This window comes from Zalophus californianus, chromosome 11, assembly GCF_009762305.2.
Source record: "Zalophus californianus isolate mZalCal1 chromosome 11, mZalCal1.pri.v2, whole genome shotgun sequence".
NCBI lineage: Eukaryota > Metazoa > Chordata > Mammalia > Carnivora > Otariidae > Zalophus > Zalophus californianus.
This window is the reverse complement of record NC_045605.1, coordinates 103,313,815-103,335,419: the sequence shown is the minus strand read 5'-3', so window position 1 is coordinate 103,335,419 and position 21,605 is coordinate 103,313,815. Positions and strand designations below refer to the sequence as shown.

Below are 21,605 nucleotides of genomic sequence, written 5' to 3'. Positions count from 1 at the left end.
AGGTCCGATTCTCAAGCTGCTGCCCTTAACCGCCCTGCTCTATTTGCCCTAACCGTGTGTCCCCAGGCATCGCCAAAGGTGAACGTTTCACTCGATACTGACGAAATAACCTGAAATCCACTAGCAAACAAAATGCACATCTTAACGTCATCGTTTGCTTTAAAACTACAGGCTATGATGTGTCGTTATGTAAGATGTGTTCACAGTGCCCTTTTTAAAGAGAACATCCTCCTCTTTGGCAGGAGTATCTGGATTCAGGCAAGACTTGGGACCCAGCAAAAGACTCTTGACTCTCCTCCTGTGACTACAGGTTACGACGCGGTAGATTTCTTCTCTGCATGTCTTTCCCTTTCAAGCCTCTTATCTTGAATAGCTTCCACTTTTCTGTAATCCACCTTAAAATGTCAGACTGCTAACAGACAGGTGTTCCTTAAAGCTGCAAGAGCTCCCTTGCCTCAGGCCACGTGCCCCACCAATGCCATTGTAGCGCACTGGGGAAGGCACCCTTCCTCACTCCCAGAGGGCTCCCTGGGAAACTCGAGTGTCCGAGGTGGCTACGCTGGAAGCTGATTGGCACTGTTCACTTGACAACTGCAGGATGGCAGGCCTACCCCCTCAGACACGGCCGGCTGTGCTATTGGGGGGCCGTCAGCTCAGAAGTCTCCCAGACCTGCTGGCCCCTTAAGGCTGCCCGGCTTCCGTATCATGAACCCTTCCCCTTCCTTGAGCCACGACAGTGTGGCGGATGGACTGGCGGATAAATGTGAGACTCTCAACCGTGCCAGCAGAATCTCTTTTCCTGGTGATGTTTAAAAATATGAACCAGGGGGGGCGCCTGGGTGGCTCAGTCATTAAGCGTCTGCCTTCGGCTCAGGTCATGATCCCGGGGTCCTGGGATCGAGCCCCACATCGGGCTCCCTGCTGGGCGGGAAGCCTGCTTCTCCCTCTCCCACTCCCCCTGCTTGTGTTCCCTTTCTCGTTCTCTCTCTCTGTCAAATAAAGATTCTTTGTCTCCCTCTGCCCCTCCCCTCCCTTCTCGAATGCTCTCTAAAAAAAAAAAAAAAAACCTCTCTAAAAAAAACAAAAAAACGAACCAGGTTTGTGAGTGTGCCACCCTGGCTGGAGCTGTGAGACAGACCAGAGAACCTCCAGATAATGCCCGAAGCCAGTGATGACCTCAACAGCGATGACCCTGCACAAGACCCCCTCCAAGGCACGGAGCTCGGGCAAAGGAGTTTGGCTTGTGCATCCTGAAGACTTGACATGATTAAGAGAGGCAAGAATGGGAAGGGAACAGCCTTTGTGAGCCAGTGTGACGGGTCACGAGGCAGCCTGGCCGGCAGGACTCACAAAACCACTTCAGGTGGGGCAGCGCAGGGCCAGAAGCTCATGTGCCCGGCCCCGGCTGAGAAAGAGGTCACTGAGCAGTGATGTGTCAGACTGAGAACGATGGGGCTGGCTCCCGTTCCCCGCAAGTCCTTGGGGGGCTGCTGGCCCTTGCTATTTATTAATTTTTAAAAAATGCCCTGTGGGGGCGCCTGGGTGGCTCAGTTGATTAAGCGACTGCCTTCGGCTCAGGTCATGATCCTGGAGTCCCGGGATCAAGTCCCACATCGGGCTCCCTGCTCGGCAGGGAGTCTGCTTCTCCCTCTGGCCCTCTTCCCTCTCGTGCTCTCTATCTCTCATTCTCTCTCTCTAATAAATAAATAAAATCTTTAAAAAAATTGCACTGTGGGCCAGCCTAGTTTTAGTTAATGCCTAATAAAGGGAAAAACTGTTTACATAGCACCCCTGGGTCTGACACTGAGCAGCTGAAGTTAGCAAGATCCTTCACTTTCTGAGGTGACACAAGCCAGCAGCCTGGGAGGAAAACAGTTCTTTAGAAGCACGCCAGTCCCAGGTGACAGTGGCAACAGTTGAACATCATGTTAAATGAGACAAAATCAGGGTCAGGAGACCTCGAACCCCCGGGGGGGAAAAGGCCCAAGCTGCCCACTAGGCCGTCAGGGTGGGGCGCGGGAGCATCCAGAATGGATGGGCAAGTCGCTGCCCAGCTTGTGTGCACATCTCACACTCCAGCTCACTCCACACTCTCTGGCTGCCTAACGCCCTCTGCCCAGCACATCAAACGAGTCCCCAAGTGGCCAGAGTCTGCGGGAAGTCCCGGGGGATGTCCTCTAGAGAGCCCTGCTTCTGACTCCCAGCTGTCACTCTGACGCCTGCTTCTCGCCCCCAGGGTGTCTTCTGTCTCCCCTGGCTGCTAAGACACCCCCGTGGTTCTCTAGCGGGCTTGGCTTTCCCACCTGCACAGGAGCCTGCCCCACACAAGTTCTGGTGACCTCAGTGACATGCCAGGCGACTGGTGTTAGGAGGTGGCTTTTAAGTTTCAGGCTGGGGCCTCGACCAAGCATTGACACCTAATATCTACGGAGAGCTGAGTGTGCTGGGGGCCAATGAAGAGCTTTGTGAGCTTTTTCTCTTCTCATCTGAAATTTACAATCAGCTAAGATAAGGAGAGTCATCACCCCCATTTTGTGGATGAGGAAACGGGGGCTCAGGGCGATGCACTCAGCCAGCAAATGAGCAGCGGAACCGAGATCTGAACTTGAAACCAGTGCCGACACTGCTCTGTCACTTACGCGAGCTGCCCTGGGGAGCCACGGGCTTACTTTGGGAAGCACCTGGCAGCTGCCTGCCCCCTTCGTGACACACAGGTTCACTGTCTCAGAATGATCATGTCTTTTGCCCTGACTTTCCAAAGCATGAATTCCTACTAAGTTTCCACCAGTGAAGAGTGGTCTAGTAGAAAGTTCATACACTTTGCAGGCAGAACTAAAGGAGATTGTCACTTTCTGACTAAATAGCTACTTGACCTCGGACAAAGTGCTCTCTGAGCCCACTTTCTCATCTACGAAATCAGCATAACACCACTTGTCCATAGGGGTGCTGTGAGGCTTTCACAGGGTCGTGTAAGTAAAGCCTAGTTCTCTTCTCTCCTCTCCTTAGCGGGGAACACCGAGGGGCAGGGAGGACCAGGAGGCGGCTCTCCAGAATGCTGGAAGCAGGCGCTTCCTCTCTGCGTGCATCTCCTGTGATCACCAACCCCGTGCTCATCCATCCCAGACTGCCTTCTGAGGTCCACACCCTCGGATGGTCCTGGCCCAGCCCGGGTGATGACAGCTCTGACTGGATTACAGATCTGAGGGCAAAATCCCTCCAGGGAGACCACTGCTAGCCAAACACATTAGTCTTCCGGTCCCGGAGCTCAGCTCTTTCAACCGATTCCAAGATGTTATTGCTTATGTGTTGTCAATTTGTCAACTACAGTGATGGGGAAGACTGCAGAAATACAGAAAAAGCTTGCCATCATGCCACATGGGGATAAACCCTGTGGTTGTCACCTTGTATAACTCTGGAGACAAATGACTATGGATTATGTGAGGACAGAATTAAAATAATTGTGTGAGGGCCGGGAACTGTGGTTTTTCCTTCATAAAATATTCTTTAATATTTAATTATCTTTCAGTTTACAGAGTGAACGTTCTAGAGGAAACCTGATGAGGAGGATGTGGACTCGTCAGTAGCATGCCCACACATCCCTGCCTGCCGCCCTCCTTCTGCCTGCCGTGTCTCTGACTCAGCTCAGGGGGCTTGGGTCTGCTGCCCTGGCAGGAAGGACCCTACTGGGTGGGAAAGGTGGGGTGGGGGGGAGGGATTTCACTTGAATAAAGCCCTGGGCTGCTCGGGGAAGCTTGCCACCCAGCCCCTGCAGCTGGCTGCCTCTTTGCACTGAACACACACTTCGGGCTAAAGCAACGAGCCAGCACCATCCCTTCCCCGACACTGCCCTCCTGTGGCAGAGAAACAGGCCAGAGTGCTGGCAACACCAGCAACCGCTTTTAGGCTTAAAAGTGAACCAACAAAGTTTTAGAATGAGTCACACCCAGTATTTACACGTCCTGAGAGATGGGTCCCTCAATTGAAGCAAGACAAACAGTCTGGGAAGGCTGAGTGTCTCAGGGGAAGCAGGAAGTCGAGGCCAGTGTCTATCCTAAGTTAGGGTCCGTGGACTGAGCCCCCAGGGCAGGCAGTGGTGCACAGCTCAATGTGGCTTTTCGAAGAGGTATTCCAGATCTGGGGCACGCAGTCTCTGCTCTTTGTTTTTGTTTTTAGCAAAGTCTCTCAGCAGGGCCATGACTTCATTTTCAAATATTTCTGGGGCCGGTTTTGCTTCTGCAAGGGAAGAATGGGCAGAAAGAATGATGTCCGTTAATACTCAGGCATGGGGACCCTGACCCTTGAAACTCTGGCCTTTGCAAAGAACCAGTAAATACACAGCCTGTCTCTACTCTTCCTCTAAATATACATGGTGGCCTACAGCAGGAGCTGGTGAACCATGGCTGCCTGCACATGTAAACAGCTCTATTGGAACAGCTGCTCCCATCTGTTTACATACTGTCCACGGCTGCTTTTGCTCTAGGATGGCAGAGTTGAGTAGTTGGCAACAGAGACCATATGGCCACAAGACTAAACTATTTACCGTCTGGCCTTTTATGAACGAGTCGGCAGACCCCTGGCCTGTCCAAGCTCGGCGGCACTATTTTGTTCTGCACTTGGTATTTCAGTGTTTTCTGGGTATTGTGTTTCTCCCTCCAGCTTATACATTTCCTGAGGCAGAAGTCCTCGGTTGTACATGACAGACTAGTAGTTCTACCAACTTCAGCAAAAAAGAATTCATTAGAAGGCTATCAGCGGTACACAAAATGGACATGAACCAGGAGAACGAGATGCGGACGGATAGGCCCCAAGGGCATGGACAGCAAAGCCACGGGAGTGTCATCTCGGGGATGCGCAAGGCGGCCTGGCATGCCTGCTTACCTCCCACCTCTCTCTCCACCTGCAGACACTCGCTTCAGATTCCCATTACAAGCAAAGCCTCCCACGGAGGAAGCTTAGGTAATGTGCTCGAGAATGACCCTCCTGTCAAGACTACAACGCTGGGAGAGAGAATTCCTCAAAGCTTAACTCCCCCTCACTCAGCACACAGCCCAGCATCTAGTGGGCTTGGTGCTGGGGTTTTTTTGTAATGATCGAAATAAAGTCCAGGAGGTTTAGGCTTCCCCCAAGGACGGTGCAAGTTGGAAAGAGCACCGTGCTCATCCTAACAAGAAGAGCCAGAAAAACTACAAATAGCATGACTTTCTGTGAAGTCATCCAAGAACCGAGGTCACAGGGCAACCAAGTAGAACAAAATCTAAGGGAAGAGAAGCCCCTCAAAGGAGAAACTGCACATGAGCACCTGCTCGCCTGAGACAGGGCCCGGGAAGAAGACACACTGGATGCCATCTGGACAGGTAAGAAGAGTTCAGCTAAAATTTCGAACCTGCTGCTACAAGCCAGGTAGGGGCTAGCCACAGACACCACACGAGGGAGTGTGCGCCCCACGGGCTGTTCGCAACAAACCTCCAGAGTGTGCTCCTGACCGATGCCAGGTTCAGAGCAAGAGGTGGGAGAATGCCTCCCTCAGAGATGTAGGCCAGGAGCAGCCAACACGACACAGAAAGCACAAAGCCCAGCCCAGCCCTTCTCCTCTACCAAACAAAGGCCTTAAGAGACTGGGATTAGGTCTGCAAATCCTGTCTCCTACTTGGAACACGTGAAGACCCATTTGGGATGGTGAAAAGAGAAAAGGGGAAAAAAAAAAAAAAAACTTGTCCTGTGGGACAGGCAGGGCCACGGAGAGAGCCCACCCAAGACCCAGGGCCACAGGGACTGAAGGTGAGCCAGGATAACGGAGACTGCCCTCCCAACTTTGCTCCCCACAAGTGGGAAGCAATAGAGATCTACTGCCGGGAAAGGTCAAGAGCTTAGAGAGATTCCCTTTGAGGCACAGAAACAGGAGGAAGGCTGAGAGCTGAGGGTAGAACAGGAACATGGAGAAATACCCTCTGGAAATTCAGCCCCTACTCTACGCAGATGGTAGCAACAGAGGCTTATGGTGCAGTGAAGGGGAGCAAAGCAATAACAGAATCTAGGTGAGCTTAACTCCTAACTAGACTGACTTGATCCCCATACTAACAGCCTACTGAAAGCATGCCCATTTCTAGGCATAAATACTATTTACTTTGCTCTTTACGGTCTTACTTATGTCTAAGTACTCAATCAAAAACTATGAGATACACATGTGCACAGAAGAAGAAAAACACAACACACTGTGAAGGGACAAAGAAATCAAGAGAAAAAGCCTCGGGGATGACCCAGATGTTACAACTATTATGGAATTTAAAGTAATTAATATGTTAGGGCACCTGGGTGGCTCAGTCATTTAAGCATCTGCCTTCGGCTTGGGTCATGATCCTGGAGTCCCGGGATGGAGACCTACATCAGGCTCCCTGCTCAGTGGGGAGTCTGCTTCTCCCTCTGCCCTTCCCCCTGCTCATGCCCTCTCTCTCTCCCACTCTCTCTCAAATAAATAAATAAAATCTTTAAAAAAATAACTAAAATATTATAGGTTCTAGTAGAAAAAGTAGACAAGGGGCACCTGGGTGACTCAGTCAGTCAAGTGTCTGCCTTCAGCTCAGGTCAAGCCCAGGGTCCTGGGATCGAGCCCTGCATCAGGCTCCCCACTCAGCAGGGAGTCTGCTTCTCCCTCTGCCCTTTCCCCTGCTCATGCCCTCTCTCTCTCTCCCATTCTCTCTCTCAAATAAATAAAATCTTAAAAAAAAAAGGAATATGTTAAACGCTCTAGCAGAAAAAGTAGACAAAATGTAGGAACAGATGAGCAACTCCACTAAAGAGCTGGAAATTGTAAAAGCCAAATGTAAATGTTAAAAATACAGTAGCAAATAAGCAGGTTGACCTCAACAGGCTCATCAAGAGACTCAACCCTGCAGTCAAGGAAAGAACTGGCAAACTGGAAGACAGATCAATTGGTCTTACCCAATACAAATTCCCCAAACTGATACATAAAAAGAAAAGACTTAGACACAAAACAGAATCCAAAAGCTGTAGGGTAAAAGTAAACAGTGTAATGGGATCCAACATGCCCAGAGAACCCAAGCAGGAAAAATACCAAGAACAAACATCAAGACATATCATATTCAACAGCTAAAAACCAAAGATGAAATGCTGTAAACATTCAAGAAGAAAAGATACATTACATATATAGGAATAAAGAGACACAGCGGACCTCTTGTCAGAAACTACAAGAACCAGGAAACAGCACATGGTAACGCTACACGAATTGGAAGTTGAAGGTGCGATGAAGGTAACCAAAACAGCAAACCCAAACCCAGCACAGCTCCCGACCGAAAGACTCAATCCTCCTGCACACTAACAGCAAAACAGGTGGGCCCCTGTAAAGTGCTGAAAGAAAATACTGTGAACCTGTAATTCTATACCCAGTGAAGTATCTTTGAAAAATGACAAAAACAGAGATAATTCCTAATAACAGAGCTGCACTACAAGAAATATTAAAGGAAGTTCTTCAGGCAGAAGGAATACGATACCAGATAGAAACATGGATCTCTACAAAGAAATGAAGATCTCCAGAGAGCACTAAAATAAAGGTAAATATAAAATATATTTGACACACTGTTATTTATTGTTGTACATATATAAGACATACTATAAAAATTATAATTTAAGGGCGTCTGGGTGGCTCAGTCGTTAAGCGTCTGCCTTCAGCTCAGGTCATGATCCCAGGGTCCTGGGATTGAGCCCCGCATCGGGCTCCCTGCTCAGCGGGAAGCCTGCTTCTCCCTCTCCCACTCCCCCTGCTTGTGTTCCCTCTCTCGCTGTGTCTCTCTCTGTCAAATAAATAAAATCTTTAAAAAAGTAAAAAAATAAAAAAAATATATAATTTATATAAATTACACATATAAAATATAACTTATTCTTTTCCTTATTTTAAACTGCTCTAAAGATAATTGTCTAAAATATAGTGTAGGCTTACAATATAAGAAGAAGTAAAAAGTACGATTACAACAGCACTAAAGATGGGGGGAGGAATTGGGAGTATATTATTGTGAAGTTCTCACATCCTATGTGATGCAGTATAATATAACTTGAAAGGAGACTGATTCATTAAGGATGTGTATTGTAAAGCCTAAGGCAATCACTACAAAAAAATGATAACAGGAAGTATAAACAATAAACCAACAACGGAGGTCATACGAAATTTAAATTCTCAATTAAAAAAACATGGAAAATAGAAGGGAAAAGGAAAAAAGATGGAAAAAACAGGCAACAAAAAGACAGTAATTTTAACTCAACCCCATTGTTCACTGAATAAATGCAAATGGCCAAATACCCCAATGAAAAGACAGAGACTGTAAGACTGAATAAAAGAGACTACAGGGCACCTGGGTGACTCAGTCGATTAAGCGTCTGCCTTCGGCCCAGGTCATGATCCCAGGGTCCTGGGATCGAGCCCCACCATCAGGCTCCCTGCTCATCAGGGAGTCTGCTCCTCTCTCTCCTTCTGCCTGCCGCTTTGCCTACTTGTGCTCTCTCTCTATCTCTGTCAAATAAATAAATAAAATCTTTAAAAAAAAAAAAATTCATCGGGCGCCTGGGTGGCTCAGTTGGTTAAGCGACTGCCTTCAGCTCAGGTCATGATCCTGGAGTCCCGGGATCGTGTCCTGCATCGGGCTCCCCGCTCGGCAGGGAGTCTGCTTCTCCCTCTGACGCTCTCCCCCCTCATGCTCTCTCTCTATCTCATTCTCTCTCTCAAATAAATAAAATCTTTAAAAAAAAATAAAATAAAATAAATTCATCATATTAATAAACTAAGGGAAAAGAAATCATATGACCAAATTATCACCTCTACAGAAATGCCTAGAAAGCACCTGACAAAATTCAACATCTATTTATGAAAAAAAGGCTCAATATACTACAAGCAGAAGGAAATTTTCTCAATCTGATAAAAGGCATTTACGACTAACCTAGAGTTAACAGTATATTAATAGTGAAAGACTGAATACTTTCCCCCTAACACTGGGAACAAGCCAAGGATGCTCTCACTGCCACTATTTAGCCATTACACCGGAGAACCCAGACAGTGCAATAAAGCAAATTAATGATATAAAGGGCATACAGACTGGAAAAGAAGAAAACATTCTCTGTTCACAGATGACACAGCTGTCTACACAGAAAATCCCAAAGAATCTACAAAACAGCTTCTCGATCTGAGTGAGCTTAGCAAGGTCACGGTATACAAAAATCAACTGTATTTCTACATTCTACCAACAACGGGAAATTGAAAATTTTTCTTAAAGTACCATTTATAATAGCACCAAAATATATGAAATACTTAGGTACAAATCCAGCAAAATATGTCCAAAATATGCTGAAAACTACAAAAGACGGATTGTAGCAGTCAGACTTCTAGAATGGCCCCCAGTGATCTCCACCTGGGTATCATGCTTTTGTGTGATTCTCACCCCTACTCCCTGCCCTGGGCTGGACCTAATGACTTGATTCTAACCAACAGAATACAGCAAGGATAACACAATGTAATTTCCGTGACTAGGTTACAAAACACTGAGACTTCCATCTTGCTAGCAAACTCCTCTCTTGCCTTCTTGGCTTGCACACTTTGAAGAAGCAAGTTTCCAAGTAGGAGAGGCCCTTGGGACAAGGAACAGAAGGCAGCCTCTAGGCAACAGTTAGCAAAGAACCTAGGCCTGCGGGTGGGGAACCTATGAGGAACTTAATTGTGCCAACACCAGAGAGAACTTAAAGCAGATCCTCCCCTAGCTGAGCCTCCAGATGAAACCCCAGACCCTAGGCTGACACCTTGGTTATAACTTCGTGACAGATTAAAGCACAGCACCCAACTAAGCCATGAGTGGATTCCAGATCCACAAAAAGGTTGAGATATTAAAGGTGGGTTTGTTTAAAGCCAGTAAGTTTTGGGGTAATTTGTTACACAACAACAGATAATATGCTGATTAAAGAAGTCAAAGACCCAAGGGCGCCTGAGCGGCTCAGTCAGTTAAGCGGCTGTCTTTGGCTCAGGTCATGATCTCAAGGTCCTGGGATCGAGCCCCACGTCGGGCTCCATGTCAGGCTCCCTGCTCGGCAGGAAGTCAGCTTCTCCCTCTCCCTCTGTCCCTCTCCCCAGCTCATGTGCTCACTCTCTATCTCAAATTTTTTTAAAATATTAAATGTTAAAAAAAAAGAAGTCAAAAACCAAAATAAATGGGAGATACAGCATGTTCATAGATTAGACAATTCTAAATTGCTAAAGGAATTTTCCCAAATTGATCTCTTGATCAACACAACTCCAATCAAAATCCAAGTAGGGTTTTTTTTTGGAGAAACTGAACAGGTGATTCTAAAACTATAAAATTCCTAGAAGAAAACAGAGAAAATCTTTGTGACTTCGGATAAGGCAGATTCTTAAGACACAGTATGAAAAGCACAATCCACCAACTCACCAAATAAAATATTGTACTTCACCAAAATTAAAAACTGCTCTTCGAAAGACAATGTTAAGAAAATGCGAAGATAAGCCATAAGCAAGGAGAAAGAAATTTGCAGGACGTGTATCTGACAAAGGATTTGAATCTGACATAAATAAGGAACACTCAAAACTCAATTAGAAAATGAACCAACCCGATTAAGAAAAAAACAAAGGTGGGCTAAGATTTGAAGACACATGCTAGCAAAGATGTATGAATGGCAAATAAGCACTTAAAACAGACCCTCAAGGGGCGCCTGGGTGGCTCAGCCGTCTGCCTTCAGCTCAGGTCATGATCCCAGGGTCCTGGGATTGAGTCCCACATCGGTCTCCCTGCTCTGCAGGAGGCCTGCTTCTCCCTCACCCACTCCCCCTGCCTGTGTTCCCTCTCTTGCTGTGTCTTTCTCTGTCAAGTAAATAAAAATAAAATCTTTAAAAAAAAAAAAAAAAGACCCTCAATATCCTTAATCATCAGGGCCATGTCAACTCACTACAGTGAAAGATCACTGCCTATTTCTTAGAATGGCTAAAAACAAAAACAAAATCCTGATAATACCAAGTGCTGGTGAGGATGGGGAACTTCACATCCAGTCCCTGACAACTGCTAGTTTGTTTTCTACCCCTATAGTTTTGCCCTTCCCAGAATATCATAAAAATGGCATCATACAGTATGGATGGCTGGACTTGGGAGTCTGGTCTCTTCCACTCAACACAAGAGTGAGCAAACTATAGGCTCCTGCCTGTTTTTGCACGGCCTGTGCGCTAAGAATGACTTTTAAATGGTTCAAGAAAAAAGTCAAAAGGGTATTTCGTGACACACGAAAATTCTATGAAATTCAAAGTTCAGTGTCTGTCAATAAAATCTGACTGCAACACCGTAGCAGTGGCAGTGTGTGTGCTCCAGCGGCAGGAGTGAAGACTCAAGACAAAGACGGTAGGGTCTGCGCAGCCTGAAGTACTTCCTCCCTGTCCCGTTACAGAAAGTTTGTCATTAACTCTTACCATACGACTCAGTGACCCTTCTCCTGGGTATGTATCCAAGAAAAACTACAACCTACATCCACAAAAAGCTATATGTGAACACTGATAGTGGCTTTATTCAGAATCACCAAAAACTGGAAACACCCTGACGTCCCTCAATCGGTCAACAGATAAACTGGGGGGGTACAGTCACATGGTGGACTTTTACTCAACAATACTAAAGGACCAGAGAGGAAATATTTTATACTTTGTGGGCTTCCCAATGTTTATATATGCCTTGAGACTCCGTATTATCACCCTTTATACTCAGAACCTACAGAATGGTTTCTATTTTATGACTCAAATCTGGACTGGGAACATAAAACCAGAAGACCCAGAGTGTGACAGAAATGGATGAGATGTACCCTAATATCCATTCTCCCATTTTTCCTTGACAAGAGAACCCCCGCTGCAACTGGATGCATGAAATAAGACTATATTATTTTTTCATCGTGACTAGGCGTCATCATGTGACTGAACTGTGGCCAATGGAAAACTATTGGAAGTGTGGTGCATAATCTCCTGAAAAGGATTTATAAAAAATAAGGCGTGTGCTTCTACACATTTTCTCCTGGCTGAAACACAGACGTGACAGAGAGAGCCACAGCAACCACCTTCGACCACAAGGTAGACAGCACATGCTGAGGAAGAAGGAACACGTCAAGGGGAATCTGGACCTCATGACTTCTGAATAGAATGCCTACCTCTGGACTGCTGTTATGAGAGAGAAGTACAGTCCTGATTTGTTTAGGCTATTATTGTTTCGATTTTTTTTATTTTAACCTGATAGCCGAAGATAATCCTAACTACACAGAGTGAGAACTGTTCTTCCCAAAGGCAGTGCTGGAGTGAGACTATCGAGGAGCTCTTGCTATGTAGCTTTCTAGAGCTGTCAGGTTCCACACCATTCCCAGCCTGGTTTTTCTGTAATTCTGCCTTTCCACACCATTCCACTAAACTCCCTTTTTGCTTACGTTAGACAGGTTTCTATTGCTTGCCAACAAAGAACTTTAATAAAACAATTTTGCACGCTTTGAAAAATTTGGAGAGTGCTGGGGTTGAGTATCGACTTCATGAACAAAGAAAAAAATTGCCTAGGACACAATTCCAGACCCAGATCAGCGCGAGTCATCCTATTTTTCCCACCATGCTGCTTGCTGATCATGCCCAGTACCTGTGGCCCAGTAGTAAATATCCCAGTCATTACTGGGCTCATTAATCAGACGATCATAGAGGTTCAGCTGTTTCTCAGTCATGTGGTGCAGATATTCTTTAGCAAAGAGGCTAAAACAAGAAAGAGAGAGAACAAAGTTGAAAAAGCTATCTCCAATAAAAGAGAAAGTGACACCAAGTCTCGTATTTCCCTACCTAAGCAGAATACAGTTTTCCAACATTCCCCTCTTTCTGCTCTCATAGAGCAGCCGGGCTCTTTTGGTTTCTATGGACTCATCAGTTCGCTCCTGCCATGGAGGCAAAGGGATTTCAATCATGTCTTTTTGGGAATCTGTTGGGCTATCACCTCTGTAGAAACGGCCGAAAGATGATGTGCTGAGCAAAGGAGACACTAGATGGCGCCTTGACAGAGCAAGCATCTGAAATAAACCACAAACATCTTTATAAAGACTACCATCACTGTCATTCACTCAACACTTATTAGGTGCTAAATGCATTCAATCTCATTTAGTTCTTAAGAAATTATGTTGACGGGCACCTGGGTGGCTCAGTTGTTAAATGTCTGCCTTTGGCTGAGGTCATGATCCCAGGTCCTGGGATCGAGACCTGCATTGGTCTCCCTGCTCAGCAGGAAGCCTGCTTCTCCCTCACCCACTCCTCCTGCTTGTGTTCCCTCTCTGTCAAATAAATAAATAAAATCTTTAAAAAAAAATTATGCTGATACTGTCCCCACTTTATAGCATACGAAGCTGAGGCTCAGAGAGGTTAAATAACTTACCAAGGTCACCCAAATAGTCCCTGCAGTTAGGATTGGAACCCAACCCTAACTGCAAATGTGCTCTTAACTAGTACCTTTCCGGAAATTCTCCAGCAGAAATATTTTCTCCTTCCTTTATATTCCTTTAAAATTCTTATAGAATGGTATATATATTAGTCACTTGCTTGTGTTGACATCTGAGCATACAGTGATGGCACGGTCCCCAATGCCCCAAAGGCTCCCAATCTAGAGAAGGGCAAAACCTATCAAGATGCAGTGAGAAGGTAGTGACACCAGCAAGATGATGGAACAGGAAGTCCCACACTCTCTCTCATGGATACACCAACTCAGCAATACATGGACCAATTCCCTTTATGAGAAATCCAGAAACCAGGTCACAGACTCCTGAAAAAAGAAGCCAGCAAATCCCTGAACTGGGAATTTACACACACAAGCCTAGAGAAGACCTATCCACACAAAAAGTCTGAGAGACTCCTGGAATCTCTAGCCAAGCTGACTGGTGAGGGTCGTTCTCTAGCCAGTCCAAAAAGACTGGGAGGGGTGACTTTTTTCAAGTGTGGATCCAACATAAAGTTGTAAGGAACATGAAGAAACAGAAATACATGGTCCAATCAAAGGAACAAAATAAATCCCTAGAAGCCGACCCTAAAGAAACAGAGGCATATGAATTACCTGACAAAGAATTCAAAACAACTGTCAACAAAATGTTCAATTAGCTTAAGAAAACAAGGCATGAACAGAATATCAACAGAAGAAATATTAAAAAGAACCAAACAAATTTTGGAACTGAAGAATACAATAACCAAATGAAAAAAATTCACTACGGGGGTTAACCGGCAGACTTGATCAAGCTGAAGAAAGAATCAGTGAACTCAAAGACAGGTCATTTGAAATTTCCCAATCAGACGAAGAAAAAAAAAAAGAATGAAAAAGATTAAAATGCGCCCAAGGGACTTATAAGACATCATCGAGCAGACGAATATAAGTATTATAGGAACCCACAAGGAGAAAAGAGAAAGGGGCAGAAAACTTATTTAAAGAAACAGCCAGGGGCAGCTGGCTGGCTCAGTCAGTAGAGCATGCGACTCTTGATCTCGGGGTCATGAGTTCAAGCCTCACGTTGGGTATATAGCTTACTTAAAAAAAATAACAATGATAATACAAAGAAATGGCTAAAAACTTCCCAAATTTGGTGAAAGAAATGAACATCCAAATTCAAGAAGCCCAAAGGACCCAAAGGACAACAGACAGCAACACAAAAGCATATGAAAGCATAAAGATCACTGGTAAAGATAAATATATGGCAAATACAGGATACTGTAATAGTGGCACATAATTCTGGTATAAAAGTTAAAATAGAAAAACATAAGCTAATGGATATAAGACACAAAAACATGTAATTGTGGGGGCACCCGGTGGTACAGTTGGTTAAGTGACCAACTCTTGGTTTCTGCTTGGGTCGTGATCTCAGGGTCCTGAGATCCAGCCCTGTGCTGGGGCTTTGCAAGTCCGCTTGGGACACTCTCCCTCTGCCCCTTCCTCCCCACCCCCCACCTCCGTACACATGCACGTTCTCTCTCAAATAAATAAATCTTTTTAAAAAATATATGTAATTATAATATCAATAATGTAAACTGTGAGAAGTAAAAGAGTAGTTTTTTTGGTACGTAACTGAAGTTAAATTGTTACCAGCTTAAAATAGATTATTACGTTTTATGTAAGCCCCATGGTAACCAAGAAGAACACATCCATAGAAGATACACAATAGAAAATGAGAAAGGGTTTAAAGCTTGTCTACACACACACACACACACACACACACACACACACACACACACGACAGTGAAACACAAAGCTGTAAGACTGATAGAAAACAATTAACAAAATGGCAATAATAAGTTCTCGATCAGTAATTATTTCACATGTAAATGAACTAAACTGTCCAATCAAAACACTAGAGTGGCTAAGTGGATTAAAAAACAGGATCCGGGGTGCCTGGGTGGCTCAGATGGTTAAGCATCTGCCCTCAGCTCGGGTCGTGATCTCAGGGTCCTGGGATCGAGCCCCGTATCGGGCTCCTTGCTTGGCGGGGAGCCTGCTTCTCCCTCTCCCTCTACTGTTCCCCCTGCCTGTGCTCTCGCTCTCTCTGTCAAATAAATAAATAAAATCTTAAAAACAAAATAGGATCCAACTATATGCTGTTACTACAGATTCCTTTTAGATGTAAGAATACATATGCTGAAAGCAAAAGGATGAAAAAGATATTCCATGCAAATGGTAACCAAAGAGCAAAGATGGCCCTCCTTATGTCAATCAAAACAGGCTTTAAGTCAAAAATTGTCACGAGAGATACGGGACATTATTATATAATGATAACGGGGTAAATGTACTAGGAATATAAAACAATTATATATGCAAACAACATCAGAGCACCCAAACATATGAAGCAAACTGACAGAACTGAAGGGGGAAATAAACAGCAATACAATAAAAATAGATTTCAATATTCCACATTCAGTAATGGATAGAACATCTAGATAGAAGATCAATAAACAGAAGACCTGAACAACACTATAGACCAAATGGACCAAAACAGACACGTACAGAACATTTCACCCAACAGCAGAAGAATACATTATTTTCAAGGATGTATTCCTTGGATGGGAACACTCTCCAAGATAGATCACCTTAGGCTGCAAAACAAGTCTTACCAAATTAAAAAAGATTAAAATGATACAAATGACCACAGTGAAATGAAACTAGAGATCAACAACAGAAGGAACACTGGAAAATTCACCAATATGTGAAAATTAACACACTCTAGCTCATGAATAACCAATAGTTCAAATGGGTCAAAGAAGAAATCAAAAGGGGAATTCGAAAACATCTTGAGACCAACGAAAACGCAAGATACAAAAAAATTATGAGAAGAAGCACAAAAGCAGTACTGAGAGAAGTTCAGTGTGAAAAGCCTTCAACAAAAAAATGATCTTAAGAAGTGGAATCATAACAGGTATTAGACAAAAGAACAGACTTAAGAACACAGAGAAGCGGCGCACAGAGGCGGTGCAGCCAGCTCCACCTGGGAAACAGGTGAAACCTGAATTGGGTCTCTGAACGAGACAGGCACACAGTGGGCTAAGAAAAGAGTGGATGTGACCTGAATCTCCTATGTTGCAAGGCGGATCTCTCCTTGGTTCTGCCCTTGCCCTGGGCTATCGGGCAGCTGGATGCTCCCCGCAGTCTCCATTACTGCGTTAGAAGTCGAGACTCAATCCCCACTATGCCCTGCCCAGGACCCTAAAACCTCCACTCTCCTCACCCGTGTCAGACCCGGTAACATGGAGGCCACCGCCATCCTTCCCGACCCACACCGGAAGCCTACGGCGTGGCAACTTCCGGGAACTTCCGGACGCCTGAAATACGGACCTCACCGCTGAAGGGCCAGAGCCGGAAGATGCGTCCCTGCGTGTGGCGGAAGTGGCTGTGCGTGTGACGTCAGCGGTGGGGGGGGCGGGACTGGGGCCGAGAGCGGTTCGCGCGCTTCGGGCCTAGTCCGGACTCGCCGCCGCCGCCGCCATATTCCCGGTAACGGGGGCGCGCGGCCGGGGGCCGGCGGGGCCGGAAGAGGGCTCGGGGCCAGCGCTGAAACTGGGAGGGGGTCGGTTGAGTTTGGGGCAGCCGGAGTCGGCGGACGGGGGGCGGTGCGGGCCTTTGAGGGAGGAGGCCGAGGGCGCCGGGCCGAGTCTGTGGGGAGGGAGCGGGGCGGGCCTAGTTGGGGGCGAGGACTAGGCCTGGGTGGGGAGCGGAGGCGGCTGGAGCTCCACGACCCGCGGGGACTCTAGCCGGGACCGCTTTGGGGCCTAGGCAGGTGCGGCGGGCTGGGGCTGCGGGCTTCGCCGCGGTCGTTCTTCGCAGCGCCGTCCCAGGGCCCTTAGGAGCAGAGGCCTGGACTTTGCCGTCGCGCCACGGGCAGCTGCGGCGCAACTCGGGTCGGGCCCGAGGGTGATGGGCAGCGAGCCCCGCGAGCCCCGGCGGCCTGGGAGAGCGAGGGGCGGCGCGAGGCCGGGGGCGGGGCGGAGCGGGTGGGACCGAGCTTGGGCTGTCGGGATGCTGCGTCTCTGGAGACGGGAGGTTGGCAACCATTGCTCTCCTCCCAGCCTGGGACCCTCATGCCTTCCAACTCTTGCCTCTTTCAGGATACCGCAGTGGCATCTTCCTTACTTTGTCCGTTCTCCGGGCTCGCGATCTTCCTTCCGGAGCCATGTCAGAAGGAGTGGACTTGATTGATATATATGCTGACGAGGAGTTCAATCAGGTGAGGGGTCATCGGGAGCATTGGGACTTTACTGGATCTGCTGAAGAATCACTTTTACCAAACTTGCAGTGGTTCCAAGCTATCGTAGTCCTTGCTAGGCCTGAACGTCCCTCTATCGGGTCTAAAATTTTACTCTATCACAGACTTTCAAGACGTCTGATCATTCCGCTTTATGTTAATTTTAAGCTCCCAAGGCTTAATTTTACAAGCTTTAAGAGCAAATAAAAATCAGGTTTAATAGAATGATGAATCAACCTGTGGAACTTGCTCCCCCAGGAGGCCGAACTTGGGTGTCAGTCTCCTCAAAGACTACCCACACTTAAAAAAATCACACTTATGTTTGCTGTAGTATTCATGAGGACAGTGTTCATACCTGTTCCTTTGCAGTTCTTTTTTTTTTTTTTTTTCCTTGTAGAGAGGGAAAGGGGGTGGAGGGGGAGAGAGAATCTTAAGCGCTCCATGCCAGTGCAGAGCTGAGATCACAACCCTGAGATCAGGACCTGTGCTGAAATCAAGAGTCGGAGGCTTAACACACTGAGCCACCCGGGCGCCCCGCTTTGCGATGCTCTGAAAGGGCAGCTGGAGAAATATAATCCTCTTCTCCATAAGGCAGTGCAAACGGTATAAAAGGTACTTTAGCATTTAATTGCAGCTTCATTCTGATTGTTTTGGGTCTTACTTCGTTCTGTAAGTAGTTTGTAGTCTTGAGAGGTACATAGGCATTTTGGTGTAATAATTTATTGATGAATCTAATTGTTTTGAGGGTAGAAGTAAAGGTGTTGGACAAACCAGTTAAAAAGTACGTGTAAACTCCCTCATATACCTTGGATTGTTGGTTGATTTGTGTTATGTTAAGGAACATTATGTAGTGATGTCCCTTGAAACAATAATCTAACATACTGAGGTCAATCTCAAGAATGTTCCATAGTTTCTATTTAAAACTTAGTAATATCTTGCGCAGATTGTTTTTTAGCCCCAGTTTACTTGAGTAAACTGGTTCTTCCCATTAGGATCTTTCAGTGGGTATACATAAGGACCTGGAAAGAGGATAAAAAGAACAGATTAGAGAAAGAAGGTCCCCTGGTTAGACCCTGACTTTTATACAAGGCAACAGAGGTCTTATATATGTCATTTTCTTTACTTGACGCGTTTACGTTAAAAAATTTTTTTAACGCATTGTGCTGTTTAACATGGAGATTTTAGAACACAAAAGTAGAATAGTATAGTGAGCTTGTACCCATCAGCTTCACCATTTAAACATTTTCCCACGTCTCAGATAAACTGGAGTCATGTACATGTGGCTGCCGGTTGACCTAAATATGTGAAAAAAAAAAACTTTTTTTTTTAAAGAGATTTTATTTATTTATTTGGCAGAGACACAGCGAGAGAGGGAACACAAGCAGGGGGAGTGGGAGAGGGAGAAGCAGGCCTCCTGCTGAGCAGGGAGCCCGACGTGGGGCTCAGTCCCAGGACTCTGGGATCATGACCTGAGCTGAAGGCAGACGCTTAACGACTGAGCCACCCAGGCACCCCGAAAAAAACTTTTTGAGCTCAAACAAGTCAAATGATTATGGATGAAAAGAAAGGTTTAGTATATTAACTTAGTTATACACCATTGTTTTCCATATTAACTTTGAATCAGACCTTTACTACTGTTTACAAGTTGAAGGTTATTTTTGTTTTTGTTTCGTTTTTAATACAAGACAGGAAGAAAAGGTTCTCATAGTTGTTTATTAATAAAAACCCTTTTCCCCCCTTAATTTCCTTCTCTGTGGGTTGATAACAATGGTGCTGATTCACTTTGAGAAACTGGAAGAACAGGGTAGGTCTAGCCACATTTGATCTGAAAAAAATGGAAATCTGTAATTTCTTAAGCAGTATAACTTGGAGATTCTAGACAAGGCACAGGCCTTGTCCAGTGGTCACTGCTTTGTCAGAGAAGTAGTCATTGGCCTCAATTTGTTCTCCTCTCTCTAGTTAGAAAAGACTTTTTTATGGGTTTAAGATAGTCCAAAGATGGTATGTGGAATCTAGTAGACATTTATACCAAACAGACAATATTTATTGCTTGGCAAGTTGAAAGAAGTATAGATTTTGAGTGTTTTATGTCCATTTGTGGAAGGTCCAGGGAGGGGTGCCACCCAGTGCCTGCATCCCCCCTCCACCAAATGAGTTAATTTTTGGTAAAGCTGGGCTTAGTGTAATTTGGAGTCTGCTAAAACAATGATTAAAGTTCTGTTTGGCAAGGATTGTTAAAAGCAAGGTTAGACTGAAGGCAGCCAGTACAGATTGTATTTTAGAATGTTTTAGGAATATTAAGGATTTATCCTGAGCCAGCCCGTGCACAAGAGCCCTGTCACACGTACGCTGCTCCCCAAGCAGAATGAACATGGTTCCTGGACGGAACCCTATGGTGCTGACTCCCTGACCTCTTCTGACAAGAGCTCTTTTGCAGAGCTACTATACTCCTGTCACATTAGGAGTCAAAATTCACAGCTGCTCCCTTGGGCTGGGTAGAGGTAGTCTGGAAAAGTGAGAGCTGCCGTTTTGGTGAGTGTTTTGCCTCTATTCCTTGTGCTAAGCAAAGTAGAATGTGCTTTGCACATTGCCCAATTCTGTTCGCTACTTCCATCAACAAGTACTTATTGAGCAATTTCTGTTTGCTAGGCACAGTGTCAGGACTAACGAGGGAACAGGGAAGAAATGGATCCCTGTGTTCAAAAGAGGTTCTGTTCCTGGTGGTTGAGGGCAGTGGACAGTGGCAGGGAGGGAGGGCATAAGGTGAGGACTAGAGCTAGTTATTATAAAGCCAAAAACTGAGAGCTTTAGTTACAATTAAAAGAACAATGGTGTCAAGTAGGTGGCTTTGAGAACCATCATTCCTAGCCTTTCTTACTTCCCTCAGATATCAGGAAGAGGGGGTTGGAGGGTAGAAACATTGAGCACACGGGTGAAGAAGTTCTTAAATTCAAAATCATGCAAGTTCTTTTATATCTAAAAAGCTTCAGAGGCAGTCATAGTTCTTCCTATGCTATTAAACACAAAATTTTTCATGAGATCTTTATTCAGTTTTAAATACATACTTACTTTTTAATCTCCCTGGAATGAAATCTTCAGCATCAGTGCACATAAAACATTATATTTTTCACTTAATTTGTAGAATTAGATTTTGCTTTAACCTAATCCAATACTGCATAAATCACCAGCTCATTTGGTAATCAGAAAAACCTCAGGCCCTTACCTGTTTTTCTGTCTTACCAGCTGAAGAAGTTAAAATGAATTGGTGTTGCCAGTAGATTTAAATCCAAACAACTTGGGCGCCTGGGTCGCTCAGTTGGTTAGGCGACTGCCTTCGGCTCGGGTCATAATCCTGGAGTCCCGGGATCGAGTCCCACGTCGGGCTCCCTGCTCAGCAGGGAGTCTGCTTCTCCCTCTGACCCTCTTCCCTCTCGTGCTCTCTATCTCTCATTCTCTCTCTCAAATAAATAAATAAAATCTTTAAAAATAAATAAATAAATAAATCCAAACAACTTGATACGTTGTTTCTTCAACAGACTCCTCAACAGGCCTGCTCTGTGCATCAGAACAGTTCCCACCAACTATTTTGAACCGAGGTTCTATGGCCCAGAGAAACCATTTGAATCTTGTGACAATTTTGGATTCATTGAATCCTTTTGTGCTTCTTAAAGTGGTAAGGTAATCCATATGCAAGGTTTTTCAGGACTTGAGTCTATTGTGCTCTCTAAGGGTCCTGAAAGAGTAGATTATTGGCCTAGACTTGCAATATTGGAGATTTCCTGGTGATGTGTGCGGTTTCTGAGCTGTCCAGATCTGGGTGTTAGTTTACTACC

The 21,605-nt window shown here is 45.5% G+C and overlaps 2 protein-coding genes across 9 annotated transcripts in view; one reads left to right on the top strand and one right to left on the bottom strand.

The window, feature by feature from the left end:
- Positions 1-1,669: 1,669 nt before the first annotated feature.
- Positions 1,670-16,882, bottom strand: SDHAF2 (succinate dehydrogenase complex assembly factor 2). 2 transcript variants are annotated; one of them, XM_027581381.2, is made up of 4 exons: positions 13,437-13,569; positions 12,854-13,077; positions 12,660-12,769; positions 1,670-4,233 (listed from the first exon to the last, which is right to left on the bottom strand). In XM_027581381.2, exons 2-4 carry the CDS (start codon positions 13,075-13,077, stop codon positions 4,103-4,105), a joined length of 465 nt encoding a protein of 154 aa, XP_027437182.1. In that variant the 5' UTR covers positions 13,437-13,569; the 3' UTR covers positions 1,670-4,102. The 2 variants fall into 2 exon arrangements, with proteins under 2 accessions (XP_027437182.1, XP_027437180.1); XM_027581379.2 differs by lacking the exon at positions 13,437-13,569 and adding an exon at positions 16,759-16,882 and having other exon boundaries at positions 1,679-4,233.
- A 58-nt stretch (positions 16,883-16,940) lies between these two features.
- The window catches only part of CPSF7 (cleavage and polyadenylation specific factor 7), a 24,936-nt gene continuing 20,271 nt past the window's right edge, over positions 16,941-21,605 (top strand). For 4 of the 7 annotated variants that reach the window (XM_027578471.1, XM_027578473.1, XM_027578468.1 and 1 more), the window contains exons 1-2: positions 16,941-17,024; positions 17,636-17,754. In XM_027578471.1, the coding sequence (XP_027434272.1) occupies positions 17,701-17,754 (54 nt within the window). In that variant the 5' untranslated portion in view covers positions 16,941-17,024; positions 17,636-17,700. Of the gene's footprint in view, positions 17,098-17,282; positions 17,308-17,635; positions 17,755-21,605 lie in introns of those variants that run through there. The other 3 variants (XM_027578474.1, XM_027578469.1, XM_027578472.1) reach the window with 3 other exon arrangements.

Excerpts from the sequence above, each read along its gene's own strand:
- SDHAF2 (XM_027581379.2), bottom strand. The coding sequence starts at position 16,794 with ATGGCGGTGGCCTCCATGTTACCGGGTCTGACACGG. Across the intron at positions 12,770-12,853 it reads GAAAACTGTATTCTGCTTAG|CCTCTTTGCTAAAGAATATC; the intron begins GTAGGGAAATAC and ends TTCTTGTTTTAG. Across the intron at positions 4,234-12,659 it reads TATTTACTACTGGGCCACAG|AAGCAAAACCGGCCCCAGAA; the intron begins GTACTGGGCATG and ends CTTCCCTTGCAG.